At 44.5% G+C, this 18,206-nt stretch overlaps 1 protein-coding gene across 7 annotated transcripts in view; it reads left to right on the forward strand.

Annotated features, from left to right (window-relative positions):
* The window catches only part of LOC102563590 (probable E3 ubiquitin-protein ligase HERC6), a 47,747-nt gene that overhangs the window by 11,113 nt on the left and 18,428 nt on the right, over positions 1–18,206 (forward strand). For 5 of the 7 annotated variants that reach the window (XM_059722308.1, XM_059722303.1, XM_059722304.1 and 2 more), the window contains 12 exons: positions 429–656; positions 2,083–2,177; positions 6,004–6,131; positions 8,487–8,632; positions 10,469–10,542; positions 12,167–12,294; positions 13,191–13,250; positions 14,438–14,530; positions 15,357–15,547; positions 16,881–17,032; positions 17,117–17,233; positions 17,728–17,838. In XM_059722308.1, the coding sequence (XP_059578291.1) occupies positions 429–656; positions 2,083–2,177; positions 6,004–6,131; positions 8,487–8,632; positions 10,469–10,542; positions 12,167–12,294; positions 13,191–13,250; positions 14,438–14,530; positions 15,357–15,547; positions 16,881–17,032; positions 17,117–17,233; positions 17,728–17,838 (1,523 nt within the window). The remainder of the gene's footprint in view (positions 1–428; positions 657–2,082; positions 2,178–6,003; positions 6,132–8,486; positions 8,633–10,468; positions 10,543–12,166; positions 12,295–13,190; positions 13,251–14,437; positions 14,531–15,356; positions 15,548–16,880; positions 17,033–17,116; positions 17,234–17,727; positions 17,839–18,206) is intronic. The other 2 variants (XM_059722305.1, XM_019488117.2) reach the window with 2 other exon arrangements.

An 18,206-nucleotide genomic window follows, 5' to 3' on the forward strand; every position in this document is an offset into this window, starting at 1 on the left:
TCATAGCCCCTTCCTAGCACCGCCGCTGCAGCTCTTCCTGGTTTGGCTCTTATGGCAGTGGCAGCCTGGAGATTAATGTCACTGCCACCAGGCAGAACTGCCCTACAGACGTCCATCCTCAGGATGTGCTGCATCAGAAAATAGCATGCCTGCCTGTATAATGTAATGCAGGCATGTGTGCCTTTCTGTTGTGGCTGCTTCTCAGGTTGGCTTTGATGTGCCTTCTGAAAACAGAGGCATGTGAAACACCTTCACTCCACAGTGGCAGCAGCAGGGGCACCATTGGCAGGCTCTCATGACAACCCAGTTAAGACCTACTGAACTAGTCTGTGCAACTCTTACCTGAAGGGGTGTCTGTCTCTGTCTGTCTCCTTTTCCCCTCCATTTATTTATTTATTTATTTATTTATTTATTTATTTTACATAAAGATGGCAGAGTCTTTTCCTGGGGGCAGAACGGCCATGGCCAGCTGGGCCTAGGGAAAGAATTCCCTTCTCAAGCCATCCCACAGCAAGTTGTGTCTCTCAATGGGATCCCTTTGGCACAAGTGGCTGCTGGTGGGGCACACAGCTTTGCCCTGTCTCTCTCAGGAGTTGTGTATGGATGGGGAAGAAACAGTGCACGGCAGCTGGGATTAAGCCAGGCCAACACCAAAGGTAATGCAATCCTTTCTTTTCTCAAGGAAATGCCATCTTAACTTGGATTTCCACTTGCTGTATATACTTCCCTGTGATAAGAGGCTGGAATAGACCTAGACTGCTCACTATAATGAACGATGATTTATTTTGTGTTTGGTGAAGGAAAGAACATGCAACTCTTAATTTGTATCCAGAAGGAAAGGGTTTCCAAGCTTTTCTTAGCAAGTAACTTTTTTACTGGCAAAAAAACCTCAGCAAACTTGAAGCAATTATTCTACTACATTTGCTGGAAGCATATTTCCTATTCGGATCCAGGCTGAAAACCCAATTTGAAAGTTATGCCCCCCCCCCAACAGAACAGGGAAGTACTGTAACATCCATGTGTCCGACCAAACCAGCTGGAATCTGTAATTTTGAGCTTTCACAGGGAATTCCTTACAAATAACCTATAGCATAAGACTTCCTGCAGAAATGACTTATCAAGTAATGTTAATAGCAATATGAGAAAAATAACAGGAGAGAGGGAAGGATCTTTTTGGGCAGTATCTTTTATTGGACTAACCATGTAGTTGGGATAAAGTTAGACAAGCTTTCGAATCCAAAGCATTCTTCTTAAGGTGATCTTTGTAGAATGCTTTGGATTCAAAAGCTTGTCTGACTATCCCAACTATGCAGATTGTCCAGTAAAAGGTATCACCCCAAAAAATCTTTGCCTTTTGCATAATTCCTGGGCCATCATGGCTACAACATCACTGTAACGCTACCAAAAATAATGTAAGAAAAGATAAGATGAAATAAATAAATTCATCCAACTTTCACCAAAACACTTCTATGGCTCCTCTGATAGGCCCACACGTCAACCAGTTGTGGAGACACTAACATCTTTTCATAACTAGAAAGGATGACTAAATTATGTTCAAAGGTGGAAATATAAAAAACAGCAGAGTAACATGATAGTATTCTGCTTATAAACTATGGAATTACGTGTGAGTGAGTGAACTTGATAGAATGTGGAGGTGTGTTGGTTTTCAGTCCAGGTGACTATTTCTGCAGTTTTCAATTACCAGAGCCTTCTTTCAAGTTTTATGTTCAGCCTGTGAATTTTTTTTCCCCCTATCAGCCCAAACTTTCTCCTCTGTTACAAAGCAATGACAGAGACCTCTTATGTTTCCACTTCTGACAAGGTACAGTACCCCTTACAGTAGTTGGTGCTATATATGGGTATTTATAGGAGGAAACTAAAGCACTGCTGATCTTAAACTTTTGCCTTAAGCATCCCCCATCTACTCTGCAGTTTTAAATATTTTTAATGTATTAGATGAAATTAAATTTCAGAGGACAGGATCCTGGAATGCACTGTCAGAGTAAGTAGATAGCTGGTTGCTGGTGCTTTGAAAAAGGAAAAGGCATTTAACATGTTGCAGTAATCTTGTTTCTCCAACAGAGCAAGTCTTCAAGCCTTGGTCAGTAGCTGCCCTAAAGAGCATTGGTGTGATCTATATAGGCTGTGGAGATGAACACACTGCAGTCCTCACCCAGGTATCTTCCTAATCCTCCTGTGTGCTGATAGTGGAAAGCTAGGCCACCACTGTTACAAAAGGAAATGCATTTGTTTAGTTTGTACAGTTGTCCAGCTGGGTTTACAGGTGTTTGGTTGATATATTTAGTGGAGAGAAATACAGTTGTCTGGAAATAATTGCTGCAGTAACTGACATTAGTAAACTTTAACATGTTTCATGACAGAACAAGGGGCAGGTTAAGCTTAGGAGACTGTAGCAGAATTGTCTGGCCCTTTAAATTGGGCAACCAGCCCCAGGGTAGGAACCAAACTGTGAGTGATTAGCTGGCAGTTAAAAGCCCAAGTGGGGAGAGAGCTGGGGACTTGAGCTGGGGAGGGAGCAGTTCTCAGTCTGCCTCCTGGCTGCACCTGGAAGAGCTCACTTCCAGGAAGGGCCAGAGCTCAAGGGCCCTCTCCTGCCTCCTAGAGAAAAGCCAAAGGTTTTTCTTTACTTATTTTTTTTGGTGTTTTGCACAAGGATAATTGTTTGTTATGGACTATAGTTTGAACTGGCTGAGGGGCTCCTAAGGGGAGCAGGCACCCCAACCCACTTGCAGGGTCTCTGCAAGTGGGTTGGGGTGCCTGCTCCCTTTAAGAGCTCCTGTTCAACTCTGTGGAAAGATCTCAAATATCCAATGGGACTACTTATGTGAGCAAGGCAGGAAGCAGGATTTGGGTTGGGGGTTGTATAAACCTAAAGATCTTTGTTTCTTGTAGTTAATTCCTGAAGCTGAGTTTCCTAACATGAGCTTCGGCAAATGCTGTAGTTTGAGCTACTGTTCAATTGTTTATCCTTTAATGCATAATCATTCCTTTATATTAAAAGACATTTATAGTAAGGGGTTTTTTCCCCACTAAGAGAAAAAGAGCATCTGGAAGTTTAGAAAAGAAGATGTAGTTCACCGATGAGATTAGAAACGGAATAACTAACCTTCTCTTCTGATTCTAAAAGAAATGCTAGCTTGTGATTTAAAAACAGCTGTTATCTGATGAATAATCAGACATAAATGGAAAGCATGTGAAGGAATGTCCACACCCCTGCACTTCTTCCAAGTCAGAGATGTTCTCTGGCATTGCCATAAATCTGTTCAGCATGCTGCTTCTCCACAGATCAATGTGCTTACAACCTGCATTAAGAAAGCTTGTTCCCCTGTCAGTGGTTCCTTCCAATTTAATGGTTTATCAGTATCATAGTATCATGGTGCTTAGGGTTGGAAGGGACCTAAACAGAGCATCTGGTCTGACCCCTTGCCCTGGTCAGGAATGGGTGCTAGGGTCATATCACCCCAGTTAAGTATCTGTCAAGCCTCCTCTTGAAGACCCCCAAGGTAGAAGAGAGTACCACCTCACTTGGGAGCCCATACCAGAGCCTGGCACCCCTAACTGTAAAGTAATGTCTCCTGATGTCCAGCCTGAACCTTCTCTCTCAAAATTTGTGGCCATTATTCCTAGTAGTCCTGGGTGGTGCCCAGGGGAACAGAGCCTCCCCCAATTCCCACTGGTCCCCCTGGTGAGTTTGTAAATGGCCACCAGATCCCCTCTCAGCGTTCTCTTGTGGAGGCTGAATAGTTTCAGGCCTTTTAGCCTCTCTTCATAGGGCCTGCCCTGCTGCCCCTTGACCATGCGAGTGGTCCTCCTCTGGACCCTATCAATGCTAGCCACATCCCTCTTGAAGTGTGGCACCCACAACTGGACACAGTACTCCAACTGTGGTCTGACCAGTGCCGCATGGAGAGGAAGGATCACCTCCCTGGACCTGCTTGTGATGCATCTGTAGATGCATGACAAGGTGCAGTTAGCCTTACTGACTGCGTTCTCTCATTGGCAGCTCATGTTCATCCTGGAGTCAACAATAACTCCAAGCTCCCTTTCTGCCACTGTGTTGACAAGAAAGGTGTTCCCCAGCCTTTAGGTGTGTTGCTGGTTCCTTCTCCCTAGATGCAGCACCTTGCACCTGTCTGCGTTGAATTCCATCCTATTCTCATCCACCCACCTCTGTAATTTGTCCAGATCTAGCTGGATTCTGTCCCTCCCCTCCAGCGTGCCCACCTCGCCCTGCAACTTGGTGTTGTCAGCAAATTTGGACAGCGTGCATTCCACACCCACATCCAGATCACTGAAAAAGATATTGAACAGTACAGGCCCCAGGACTGAGCCCTGGGGGACTCCACTGCCCACATCCCTCCAGGTCAAAAACGACCCATCCACCACCACCCTCTGGGTGTGACCATCTAGCCAATTTGCCACCCATCTGACTGTGTAGGTATCAATGTCACAGTCACCTAGTTTTTGGGGTTTTTTTGTCTTTTTTTAAGAGAATGTGGTGGGAAATCGTGTCAAAGGCCTTCTTAAAGTCCAGGAAGATGACATCCACCCCAACACCCTCATCCAGGGACTTTGTGACCTGATCATAAAAAGAAGCCACATTAGTCAGGCAGGACCTGCTCTCAATTAACCCATGTTGGTTGCCCCTGAGCATTACCTCCCCTGCTGGGCGCTTGTAGATGTGCTCCTTGATCATTTTCTCAAAAGTCTTCCCAAGGACCACGGTAAGACTGACTGGCCTATAATTGCTGGGGTCCTCCTTTCTCCTCTTGTAGATGGGGACCACATTGTCCCTCTTCCAATCCTCTGGTACCTGGCCAGTGCCCCACGAGCACTCATAGAGCCATGCCAGGGGCCCCACTATGACCCCCGCCAATTCCCTCAGCACCCTTGGGTAAAGAGCATCTCGAACTACTGATTGAAACACGTCCAGCCCCTCCAAAAGTTGCCTAACTAGGTTGTCCCTGGCCCTAGGCATGGCGGTGCCTTCCCTGGGTGCCTCCGCAATTCTAGTGGGGGAGATGTCCCGGTCCCTGTTCAGGAATATGGAGGCAAAGAATTTGTTAAAGAAGTCAACTTTTTCATTTGCCACGATCACCAGATTGCCACGCCTATTCTGTAGGGGCCCTGCATTACCTGGTGCCTTCTTTCTTTCCTATGTATTTGAAAAAGGACTTCTTATTATCCTTAATTCTGGTCACTAGCCCTAGCTCCATCTCTGCCTTGGCCTTCCTAACAGCCTCCCTGCAGTCCCGAGCAATGGAGGTGTAATTCTCCTTGGTGATAGCCGCTTGCTTCCACTGTTTGTATGCCTCTTTTTTGGCCTCAGGCTTCCCTAGATGCCTTTGCCAAGCCATGGGGGCTTCTCAGCACTCCTACCCCCCTTGGTGCACATTGGGACTGACTCCCTTTTTGCTCAGAGGATCATCTTCAGTGTATTGTTGCTATCAGTTAAAAGGGTTAGCCCACTAGCTAGGGGGTGGCATCATACATCCCATGGGGTGGATCTGGATCCAGCCTGTGAAGCCTGGGGGTTTTCTGCAAACCATGCTGGGAAGGGGGGGGGGGGGGGTGTTGGCCATGCCACAGCCAAGTGGCAGGAAGGTCTGGCATGCAGACCACTGCAGCTGGGTAGCAGGGAGAAGCAGCAGTGGGTGGGGTTGGGATCACCTGCCTGGGCCCTGGGACTGGGTTGATCCATCCCAGGGCTCCAAAACCCTGCCAGCAGCTATTTTTACTCAAGCAGCAGAGAGAGGTGCTTCTAGTTGAGAGATCCCAGGCTTAAGCCATGCTGATGGTCTCTGGTGTTTGTCCAATATCTGGGCATCTAACACTTTATGTGATCTTACCTTCATTTTTCTCATGTATTTTTACTTGTTCCAAGAGTGTTTAGGTTTTTTCAATATCATTTGAGGGGCTGTTTTTTTTTTTTATAAAGCCACTGTAAGTGTGACAAGCTGACTCTGCTTTTGTTTTGCACAGGATGGCAGTGTATTTACATTTGGAGATAACAGTGCTGGACAGCTGGGCCATCATTTTTCTGCAGTGAAAACTGGTCCACAAAAGGTTGAAGGGATAGATGGTCCCGTTTCCCATTTAGCATGTGGCAGGTGAGTATTGTAGCTTGTATCTTGTCAAACCAGTCGTATTTTTTTGCTAGAGAAGGGGAGTATTGTTTTTTGAAGGAAGATAGACATTGAACATTCTTAACCAGAAGCTACTGTATTGAAATAAAATACATCAAAGCCAAGGTTGCACAGTGAAACCCACAGGGTCAGGAAATGCAAAAAGTGCTTTCCAGTTGTGTGAGAGTATGGACACAGAAAAACACTCCAGCTAAGCTGGCCCTTAGGACATAGGTACAGCCATTTGTACGTGCAGACTAGGTAATCATGAATTCTGCTTTCTGGGTTGTGTGTTTTTTGTTTTTGTTTGTTTGTTTGTTTGTTTGTTTTTCTGGATGATCTCCAGACAGCAGTTCCTAGAAAGTGCTCAGCCCAGAAGTGTGCTATAGTATGACATAGAAGTAATGCAGTCCACTTATGATGTACAGAGCACTTCATTAATGGGTCCAAACTTGTCTTGCAAGCCGAGGGGAAGTCAAGTAAGTAAAGCAAATGAGATCTGATCAGGATGCAGTAGTATTTGTAATGACCAAGGTATAGGCCAGGCTTGTCCAACATACAGCCCGCGGGCCTCTATGCAGCCACCAAGCCATTTTATCTGGCCTGCGGTGGCGGCAGCGTCTCCACTGCAGAGCATGGAGCCTCAGTGGTGGCACCGCGGAGCACAAAGCTGCTGCCGCGGAGCCATGGTGGCAGCGCGGAGCGCGAAGCTGCCACCACGGAGCCATTGGGGTAGTGTAGAGCTGCTGCCACGGAGCACAGAGCCATGGTGGTGGCAATGCAGAGTGTGGCGCACAGAGTGGTGGCAGTGGCGCCGTGGACCGCAGGGCGGTGGCGGCGGCGCCGCGGAGTGCGGAGCCGCAGCAGTGGCGGCGGCGGCACGGCCACCACAGAGTCATGGTGGCAGCATGGAGCGCAGAGTCGTGGTGTGGTGGAGTGCGGAGCGGCCGTGGCGGCAGCAGCGAAGCAGTCAGGGCCAGCCCGTGGGCCCCAGCTGGCAGCGAGGGGAGGGGAGCTGGTTATCCCCACAGGGCCTGGGGGAGCAGCCCTGGGCAGAAGGCCAAGCAGTGGCCGCTGGCACTCCCGACTCATGCCTGCCTCCACCTGTCCGCTTCAAGCCAGCCCCAATGCCTTGCCCTGCCCCACAGCAAGGCAGCGCTGTCTCCCCCTTGGCGCTGCAGCTCCCTGGGCCCGGCCGCCCACGTGTGAGGCCCCAAGGGGGCCGCTTCTCATGTGCTGCTGGGGACGGGAGGAGCCCGGCCGGGTCTGCACTGGCCAGCAGAAGCAGTGGTGGACCTGTGTGCCGCTCGGGACAGGACGAGCCTGTACCAGTCAGTCCTGAGTGGCACATGGCTCTGCTGCTGCTTCTGCTGCCAAGTGCAGACTTGGCCAGCCTCCACCTGTCCCCAGCAGCACGTGGGAAGCTGGCTTCAGCTGCATGCTGCTTTTCCTGGCTGGTGCCGACCCAGTTCTACCCAGGCAGGTCCTGCAGCAGCATGTCAACCCGGGCATGGCACCAGCAGGCTGGGTGGGCCCCAGGTTAACCCCAGCCTGGCCCTGCAGCTTCTCCAGGACCAGGTCAACCCGGTTGTAGCCAAGCGGTTCCTGCAGCACCATGTCGACCTGGGTATGCATGCCCTGTCAACCAGCACCATGTTAACCCCTGCAACTTGATTGGTGTCAAAGGTCACGTGACATCACTTCCTGATATGATACCACTTCCTGTGACATCTTTGAATATGGCTCGCTGGCCCACTGGGTGATAAAAAGTTCGTGATCCGGCCCCATGTTGAAAAAGGTTGGACACCCCTGGTGTAGGCATTCCATAGCCATGGTTAGAACAGGGTTGCTGCCAGGTCCACACTGGAGTTAGAGGACTGGGGAGGAAGCTGCACAAGAATTGGAGGAAAGGCTGGGGAGCAACCAGCAACAGAACTAGTACAGAGCCAAGTGTCAGGGCCTTAAGTCTTGAATCAGGAATCAAGAGATGGGTGTGCAAGGCCAAGGAAGACCACTGCCACAAGCGGACATAAATACTGCCCTGCTATGCCTCTCAGCCATCAGGTCACTGGTTTTTGAGGCTGAGTCTTCCTACCTGCTCGTGGTTTCCTTTGGCAAACAGGCACATGGCAGTGCAGTGAGGCTGACTTTCCAAAGGGCATGCAGGAAGTTGGCAGTTGTGCAGAATACAGACCACAACATTTGACTCCCAGTAACTGACTTTAACCACTAGATGTTGCAGTGGATTTGTATTTGTAATCGTGTTTCCAACATTGATGTAGAGAGAACGCAGCGGTTTCTGTAACCAGGCTGTGACATGTCCGCACTTCTGTTTGGCAGCTACCACACCCTGGTCTATGTCTCAGCTTCTGGCCAGCTTATGTCTTTTGGATGTGGACCTCAAAGACCTGCTGAAAATGAAACAGCCAATAGCCAAGGAGAGCAGGTGCAGAATGTGGACATCAGCAGCCTGGTTTCTGCTAATGGTATTAATCATAAATTGGATTATATTTTTTATGCTGTGTATAACTAACTTTTGGAGCTGACTGCTACAAAACATAATTGAAGTTAGCCATATAGTTGGTTTCAGAAAAGGATATGACATTTACCTGGATAATACAAACTTCCTTGAGAGTATCCAAATACCTATAGCTAGAAATACAAAATCCTAATACTGTAGAGCAGGAGTGGGCAAAATACAGCCTGTGACTGCTCATCAAAACTCTGTATGTGGCCCCCAGGCCCAAATAATTTCCCACCCCTGCTGTAGAACTTAAATCAAACACTAGCACAGACCAGAAAGAAACTTCAGCTGATTCCATAATGAGAAAAATCTTCCCCTGATTATTCCATAATTGTAATGCAGTAATTCCAGGTAACAGGAACTCGCATGAAGGTATATCTGGGGTTAGGTGTCATGGTGCCTCTGGCCTGTATATATCTGAAGCATCCCCTAGAGCAGCAGTTTCTAACCTGTGGTATGGGTACTACCAGTGGTATGCAGACAACCTGTCAGTGGTATGCATTAACAGATTTAGTATAATTACAGGTTTCCATCGCTTTATGCTATACATGTGTTCCTGGAAAACAGCGCATAACTCGAATTTGCATAAAGGGAACCCATTTTACAATGGCATATGTAACATAGGCATATGTTCCAAGACCTCAACTTTACTGACTCCCAGACCCATTTATACCACTTTTACAAGACAGTTTTGGTACTTACCAACAGCAGACAGTACACACAAGCACAGGGCACTATTATAATCGGGATGGCAACTGCAGAAACATGTGTCTCAGACAATGAGTGAGGAGCACAGATCCACAGAGAAGACTATTTTGGTGCATGTCACTTCCACAATGCACCGCACAAAGCAGCTGACTGCAGGCTTCCACCACACCAGTTGCATAAGAGTGAATTTACCTTGCATGTAACAAATTTTTGCTATAAAAAGGGTTATTGCATAAGAGTCAATTTGCACATACAGAACCCGCATAAAGCGAGGAAAACCTGTATTTTATATGACTAAAAATTGCTGGTGGTATTTAAGGTTGTATGTAAATTGGCGGTGCGCAATCTTTGGGAACCACTGCTCTAGAGTCTAGTCTGGTCAGAGGTGTATCAATCAGATTGTGCCTTGGGCAGTAGAGGCATCTGGACAGGAGGCAGTTGCTACTGTTCTTATTCCGTGTCTAAGCAGGTGCCTTGGGCTAGTGCCCTGGTCACCTATCCCTAATTACGTTACTGCAGGGGTTCCCAAAGTTTTTATGCTGTGGCCAAGCAAACGGCAGCCTGGAAGTGGCCTTGGCCTGGCAGACCGTGGCCCAGCAATCACAGTTGACCATGGCCAGAATTGCTGGCTGGAAGACAGGTAAGGGTACTCCCACCCCCTCAGGCTGGGGGGGGTGGGCCAAACCCTGCACTGCCACAGATCCTACAGAAGGAGCTACGGCCTCTCTGCCCAGCTCTGGGGGGCCGCATCCACGGCCACTTCCAGTCTGGCAGCCAACTGTGCTGCGGACCAGCAGCTGGCCTGTTGCGGCCTGGCACCGGGCTGTGGCCCAAGGATTGAGAACCCCTGTATTACTGAGTCTTGTCATATACTTGCTTCTTCCTAATCTCTCAATTTCCTTTGGCTTTAATGGAAGCGTGAGGATTCTGCAAGTCTTGGCCCTTGCAGCCAGATAAAAAGTCTAGTAAAATCAGTAGAAAGACTTGGGCTGGGCTTTGTTGGATCAGTACACAAGAGAACAGAGCAGCAATATAAACTTCAGGAGGAACCCAGGATCAGCTGGGGTTGATCAGATTCATGTCTTCGCAGATCTGCCTGGCATTGGAGTGAAAATGATTTTTGCTGGCGCATATGTCAGTTTCATCAGCACTGTTCAGTCCCAGGTAAAACTATCTTCTCTTGGAGATTTTATTTCATCTAGCTCATTTTTTCAGTCATAGAAGGCAGTATTGCCAGCAACTGTTCAGTACCATGTTAATGCCTTTGGTTTTGACTCATTTTAAAGCAAAACTTCCTTCTTTCTAAATAAGAGGTTAACAGCAGAAATGGTTTTACCAGGAACCAGATGATGCAAGCAAAGCACAGATGTACAAAACATCGTTTTTCGCTACTTATGACTTCTCCAAACCTGAACAGAAGGCTCCAGCGCTATTCCTTTACAAAACGTTAAAGTGTTCTTGGCTGCAAACTATAAAGGCATTTATTTTAAAGCCATAAGAACCTTGACTTTGGGAAGTGTTCAGCTTTAATAAAGGGGTTGCTACCTCCTCCCTAAAAATCTGTACTTAGCCTTTTTCCCCAAATCAAACATATGGGCTCAATCCTTAGATGCTGTAGATAAGTATCAGTTTCTTGATTTCAGTTAAACTATGTTAACCTGGCATGAGACATTGGCACAGTATTTTTTTTTATAGAAAAGAACAGTCTACTCCATAATTGGTCTTGAGTACATGAATCAGGATTGTTTTAAAAGGAAATGTGTACAGTAATAAGTTTATATCCCCGGAATACACTAAGAACAGTAGATAGAACACAGGGCTTAATTATTACCATAATATTATATGGAGGTTGAGCTTGAAAAGCTTCAGTATGAGCTAATATTTGGTCCATCTTCAAAGTTTTTGGAAGCACTAGCTACCTATAGAAACAATGACAATTCATGGCTTTGAGCCATGTGGTACAGACTGATGGTTCAGAACCATGAGCCCTTCTCTGAGAAGAATAAAGTTCATGTGTGGATGGAAGTAGTGTAAGGACAGTGAGAACCCAACAGGTTTGTCTGTGTTGGCAGGACCAGTCCAGAAGAGACAAATAAGCAAAGATGGTCCTCAGGCTGTCAATTCAGGGATTCCTCAGGCAGCTCGCTTTCGTAGTCAGAGAATCAGTATCCATAAATACCAAGTAGATAGGGAGGCCCATGATAGCTGATTGATAAATGTATCACAGATACATTTGTGATAGATAAACCTATAATAAAAGATTAAATCTATTTATCTGATAGATAAAAGTTTTCAACTCCTTACCTACTAAACCTTAACAATTTTAATACTCCAGGGTTCCCTCCTTAAAATCCCTCTTTCCCCTCTTTAGCACTCTATAGATTACTACATCTGACCTTGCTCACATGAAACTCGATAACAAAACTCTCATTGGCTTCAGTGGGAGCATGGCTAAGCTCTTACTTCTGCCAGCTCTGGCACAACATGCCATTAGCTGTCTTTAAAAGATCCTCCAACCACTTCCAGCTATGACATCTGAGTTTATCATTTGTTGCTGTCTCAAAGATTGTGTTGGCATAAAGAAGCTAGACTGTCAGTGCAGAATTCTCCAAACTGTCCAAGCTTTTCCTTTTACCAGTAACTGGGTACACAGAAAGGGATACCGTCAACTAAGAAAATGGGACCTCAAGAAGGAAAAATTAAGTTTTGGGAATCCAACCTCTGTAAGTTTGTTTCATCTCTGCATTGGATTTTATTAGTGAGTTTTTGCTTTTGTTTTCATTTTAAGTCCCCTGAGCATGCAAGTGGAATCTCTTCTGTGGATGAGTTGCCAAAGATTAGCAAGATTGATCGGACTCAGATTGAAAAATGGCTGGGAGTGACACCTACCAGTAATGAATGGCAAGAAGCCAAAAGGTTGTTAATTGTCATTTTCCTATATCACTCCTATTTTGAAATCTTTAGAATCTGTGTACAAAACACAAAATGTTTAAATAAAAATAGGATCTGATCCTATTGCCTTTATTAGGTCCTTATGAAACCCAACACAGGGTTGTTCAACAATTTAGCCAGTCACATATGAACTCTATTTGACTACATTCAAGTTACAGCCATGTTCACTGTTCCCAAACTCCCTTCTTTAATCTCTTTTTTTAGCTTAGACCTCTTTGCTGCTAAATGAGAATGGGAGTTCCCATTTATAATAATTGGAAAAACTCCCAATAATTTTAGAATGTGTCAGGTTGGTCTGTAAGGATGGGATGCAAAGCCTAGTTGCTGTACTGGGCTTTAGATCATGACCTGAGAGGGAGATAAAGATAGTAAAAACCATGAAGAAAATAGTATCTTCTGTTTTATGATGAGGCCCAATTTGAAGCATCTTTTGACAGTAGAAAATTCATCATTCAAAGGAGACAGAAACAAATATGCTTAAATGACAGAGCTTAAGTAGTAGGCTAACTACTTTAAAGGCACATATACACGTCACCCTACAGTGACGTAGCGATCACGTGGGTCTCTATGTGATCACAAGCTACATTGCCATAGTGGTGCACTCCCTGAATATAGCGTGCCGTTGTGGTGACATAGCTGGAAAATATAAGCATGCACCACCCACACAGTGCAGTAACAGTCTGTATTGTTCTGTGCTTTAGTACATCCAAAGGGAAGCACTAAAGCATGGCAATGTGTAGACGCTCCCTAAAATCTGTAGTTACTTGAGAATGAAATTTGAAAATGTCTGGGTGTAATGGCAGATTACACAAAATAAGTGTTTCAGTCCTACTTGCTTTATTATTATTCCTTTTTTGTAGGGAAATAGAAGAAATATTTTCTTCTTCTGCCTGTTTAAGTGCAAGTTTTTTAAAACCAAGGTAAGTAATATTTTTAGGTGCAATACAAGGATATGAAAAACACTTAGGCAAAACTAAACAAGAAGTTAGAGTTATAGATCAATTGAATTCTTAAGGCAAAACCTTGCCCTCCTTTGCAGTTGTGGAAGTTGTACATAGTAGGGTTGTGGGGAAGATGAATGTGCAGCATTTTTGAGCTCCTAGAGTTGTAGTGCTGTCATAGGCTAAGATGAGGAAGATCTACAGGGTGGTGTGATGATTTATGCTCCTTTAAGAAAAACAACATGCAGCAAATTGCACCCTCTCCACCCCATGCCACATACAATAGCATACATACTAGGTAGCAGGGGACCCAAGCAGGCAGACCATGTGCCAGTGACTAGTCAGATTACTGGGCATCTCATGACCTTCTCAGTATTGTTGTGCCAGGTGAGAATCGTGACTGACTGGCTGCCTACTGTATGGGAGTGCTAGGTGTCTATCATAAAATGCTCCTCATGCCCCTTCCCACTTGTGCTCTCTAGGCAGTGCAGGTTTTAGTTCACAGAATTCACTTGAGTTTACTAATGCCTTAATTTTTAAACACCATTATAAGATTACAAATCTTATATCAGCTGTCATTTTGCACTTCTTACATCAGCTAGGAGCCTATGACAGCACTGCAACTCTCTTCTCCTGCTCTTTCATGTAACATAGCAAACCTGGGGCTCCGAGACAAACATAAATCTTTTGACATCTTCTAATTGTTTTCACAGACCTGCAACAATTTGAAGTTTGTTGATAAAAGCAGGTGTACTCTCTAATTTTTGTTGGAGTTGTTATTGGATCATTGAGCCTAAGGAATCACTAGCTCATATCCAGTCTGTGTAATAAACAGTAACTGAAAGCTGCCATCTGAAGACTCATGGCATGAGCTGTAGTTCATTTCCCATTGGACACTGGTCCGAGTCACAGTTAAAACTGACCCTCTTTAACCAGTCTCAGCAAAGAAGCTAAGTGTTGAATGCATTTAGAAACTCAACTGCCTTGTTTCTTTAGGTAGTCCTTGATTAAGGCATACAAGTGGAGCATTGTGGGAGAGTTTGTACTGCCCTGGTCTGTGTTGTGGATGCAAAAGGGCATATTCACGTTAAAACCAAAACAGAAGCTCCATCCATGCTTATTGCATAGAATGATGCATGGTTTTTTTTTCCCCATAATCATGCTAGATCTGCTCAGGGAGCCAGTCCTTTTGATGTTGATCTACAGAATGCAAGGGATGTGTTTGATGAACTAACCAAAATGGACTGGATTGCTAATACGATAAAATAGTTGGCAAATTTGTATACAAAGTACAGTCAGCCTATAACTACATTTTAATATGGCCCCACTTCTTAATTTTGCTTCATGATATGAGTGAGTATTTCAAGTGGTTGTGTGTGTGCATGAGCACACCCATGTACAGACACGTCTTTTGAAGGAAATATAAAGAATCTGTAGAGCTATCAGTCAAGGGAGATCAAGACCCAGCTCTCTTTCCTGTATCGTGATGCACTGTATTTGTCCTATATTCCTGATAGGCTACTGGTTTCATTGTGACTGGTTCATTAAGCTCTGAAAGTTTATGTCCCGTGTATGAATAACTTTTTTAATATGAAAATGAGGCAATTAACAAGCACTCCAATCCCAGAGTCTGATGTAATTTCAAAAGTATTTATAATAGCTAATTTTGTGGTTTTGGAATTGGGAGATAAACAAAAAACAGAGTAGCTGCCCAAACACATTCCAGATACTTTGGATAGATTGGTCAAGTAGTGTAATAAAAAGTGTAAATAAGCATATTACAAAGTAATACTTGTAGGGTTCAATTTTAATGGATCTTGGGCATAACAGCTGTAACAAAGGATCCTTAAAAGAACTTGTGCATAACGGCTGTAACAAATACACGCCCTGCTTTTTCCCTTTATATTCCATTATTAATGTCTTTCTGTTCAGTTTTAACCACATCTGAACTCTGCATATCAGACCTTTCTGTAAAACTCCAAGACTAGTAATATGCCAAATTAAAAGGTTGTGTCTTTATATTCCACTGCAGATCATAGTCTAGTTGCTTTCTCTCTCTCTCTCTCTTTTTTTTAATTTCATGCAGATAAGTTGCTGTCTGAGGGAACGTCTGATTCCCAGTCTTCCACTGCACTCGGTTCACCAAGAGGCTATATCTATTTTCCTTCTCCTGCCAGAATGCCCCATAATGCATGCAGCAGAAAACTTAGAGTCTCTGGTTCTGCCCTTGGCAAAAGCCATTCTTAGCATGAGTGACCGTTCTTCAGACCTTCTGGGTAAGTTTGGTTTGCGTCACTTTGAGCAAGAGAAGACACTGCTTAAGATAACTAGAGCACATGTTGAAAAATTACTTAGGACTATGGCTCAATTATTTGTGCAAACTTACACACTGGGAGTTTCTCTCTCTCTCTGCTTCATCATTTGTACATCTTGCTGTCATCCCAAATTCATGCCGATAAAAGCTTTGAGGCCACAGAATTGGGACATTGTGTGTATTTTATTCCCCTCAACACATTTTTTTAGCATTAAAGTGGCATACATGCTGGTGTGCTGAGGCAACTGCTGCCCAATATTATACCACTGTCTTTTATCCTCCCTCAACTTTTTGAAGCTATCAGTTGTCTGCCACATATCTTTGATCATAAACCCTTTGGGGTTTTTTAGGCATATCTACCCATGAAAGGACTTCACTAGAGAACATTGCAGTGAAGCATGACGTACTCTTTGTGCAAGATGCACCCCAAAATGGATGTGACATAGCCACCTAAATGAGGCTCTAGCCATAAGTGCCAATGAGCTCACACTTTGAAGAGTGTTTATGGGTATATTCCCAGTGCTGCATTACATCTATTTCAAGTGGTAGCATATCCAGAGTAGAGATGCTGTCCTTCACTGCAGTGGTCCTTCTAATTTATTTGAGGCTGTTAACATGTCCTTCCTTTCTTTCTCTCAATACATTACCTGGACAAGATTTTCCACAGATAACGACTGTTCCCTTTGGCTAAATTCAGAATAAGCCACTATGGGAATGCAAGTCAAAAGTAAGCTTTTTGGTTAGGGTGTCTTTTTGCTCTGTATTTGTACAGCATCTAGAACAGTGAGGGTGCAGGCCCATGACTAGCTCTCCTTTGTGCTGTAATAGTGGCAATAATAATAATAAGGAAACAAGCAGATAAATCACTACACCCATCTGCAGAGTGAACAATCGCAGGTGAACGAAATCACTGGCTCATCATCTCTAGTTCAGTAATATCTCTTCAGTCACTCATACATCACATACTTCCATCCTCATCCTGAACAAACAGTGGGCACTCTTGATGTCTGACCAGGATTATTGGTCATATGTTCATGTTTTTGGTCAGTGTGTCACAATTTACTACAGTTTTTTGTGTCTTGGTGATGGAGCATGTAAATGGGTGGTGTGTAATGTCTAACTGCAAGTAATGGTTGCATTCTTTCCCTCAAACCATTACAAACATTATCAGTATATTTCATGAAAATCCTAGCTGAAAGGTAGATGAGCATTATGGGTCCCTCTTAGGGTGTTTTTATTTTGGTTTTTCTGGCAGAGAAGTTTCATTTACATAAATATTTTTCTTTATGTTTCAGAAAAATGTTGGTTGTCCTTGTCAGCATCATGTTTGGACAATGTGGTACAGCTGTTTAAAAAGGCAGTAGTTTCTCAATTAAAATTGTATTATACCTTCCCCTCCTGTCAAAATGCCAAACCTCTTCTGGAAGTGCTGAAAAAGCTGCACCGGGTAAGTGTGTTAATATGTGCAAAGAGAATGGTCTGATTCTAAGCCAACACATGCATCCTAACTCAAATTTTATTCCCATTGAAGGCAAACAAGAAAGCTAAGTCCACCCTGCAGTTAAGTAATTTTTACATCCATGAAATCTCCAGCACAGTTAATCTTCAGGAGGATGTAGCCAGGTGGCGCAGATGGCAAGCTACAGCTGTAAGTATGAGACTATGGTTTCCTGAAGAAGGCAGATGCTTACTTAAGTGGTTATTCCCTGTGTGTAATTATTAATTTACTGGTGTTATTGAAGCACTTTTTATTGAGTCTCCAATTAGTATGAGGCCCTTGTCACTGTACAGACCCATAAATAAAGATGGTTTGTGCTCCTCCAGAAGGCTTACAATCTAAACAAAATAGGCCATGCGTGGGAAGGGAAACAGGTATAGGGTGGTGAAGTAACTTCCTCAAGGTAACACCCCTATTCAGTGACAGGGACAAGGGAACAGAGGCCCTGTGCCCATGATGCGGAGCCACTACTCCAAAAAGTTTGGAGAAGGGATGATAATTCTCTTCTTTCAGGCATCATCTGGGTAAGAAAGGGAAGGAAGCTCTATATGTTTACAGCTATAACTAGAGCTTGGGCAGGAGAATCAGTACATCAAGAAAATGAAAAGTGGAACTAACCTTGCATCCCATTTTCTTGTTGGTAGGATTCTGCTGGTGATGACAACACGCTTGTCACACTCTGCCGCTTTCCTTTTGTCTTTAATTTGGTTTCCAAGATTCAAGTGTTCCGCACTGATTCGGTACTCCTCCAACAGGTATGACCTGGTCTTACAATGCTCTGAAACACACAGTAGCATTTTTAGTTTGTGGATGTGAAGGTGGTAGAATTTTTGAATTTTAACAGATTTCTCCTGCATCTCACTCCTTTTCCTAAATGGAAATGATTTGGGTTAAGTATACTACACCTTTAGGGTAAAAATCGACGTTGGGTTTATCCCGGGTCTGATTGTCCCAGGCTGTGACTTGCATCAAAACCAGTATGGGATAGTCATTTACATACACAGCTTGAATGGCAATTAACTCAAGTTAACACCCTCCCTCTCCTCCTTACATGTTTTTAAGACCCAGCTAGACAAAGCAAGCTTGGCTGTGATGATCTAGTTGGGATGGTCCTACTTTGAGC

The sequence above is a fragment of the Alligator mississippiensis genome, chromosome 2 (assembly GCF_030867095.1).
Source record: "Alligator mississippiensis isolate rAllMis1 chromosome 2, rAllMis1, whole genome shotgun sequence".
NCBI classification, from domain to species: domain Eukaryota; kingdom Metazoa; phylum Chordata; order Crocodylia; family Alligatoridae; genus Alligator; species Alligator mississippiensis.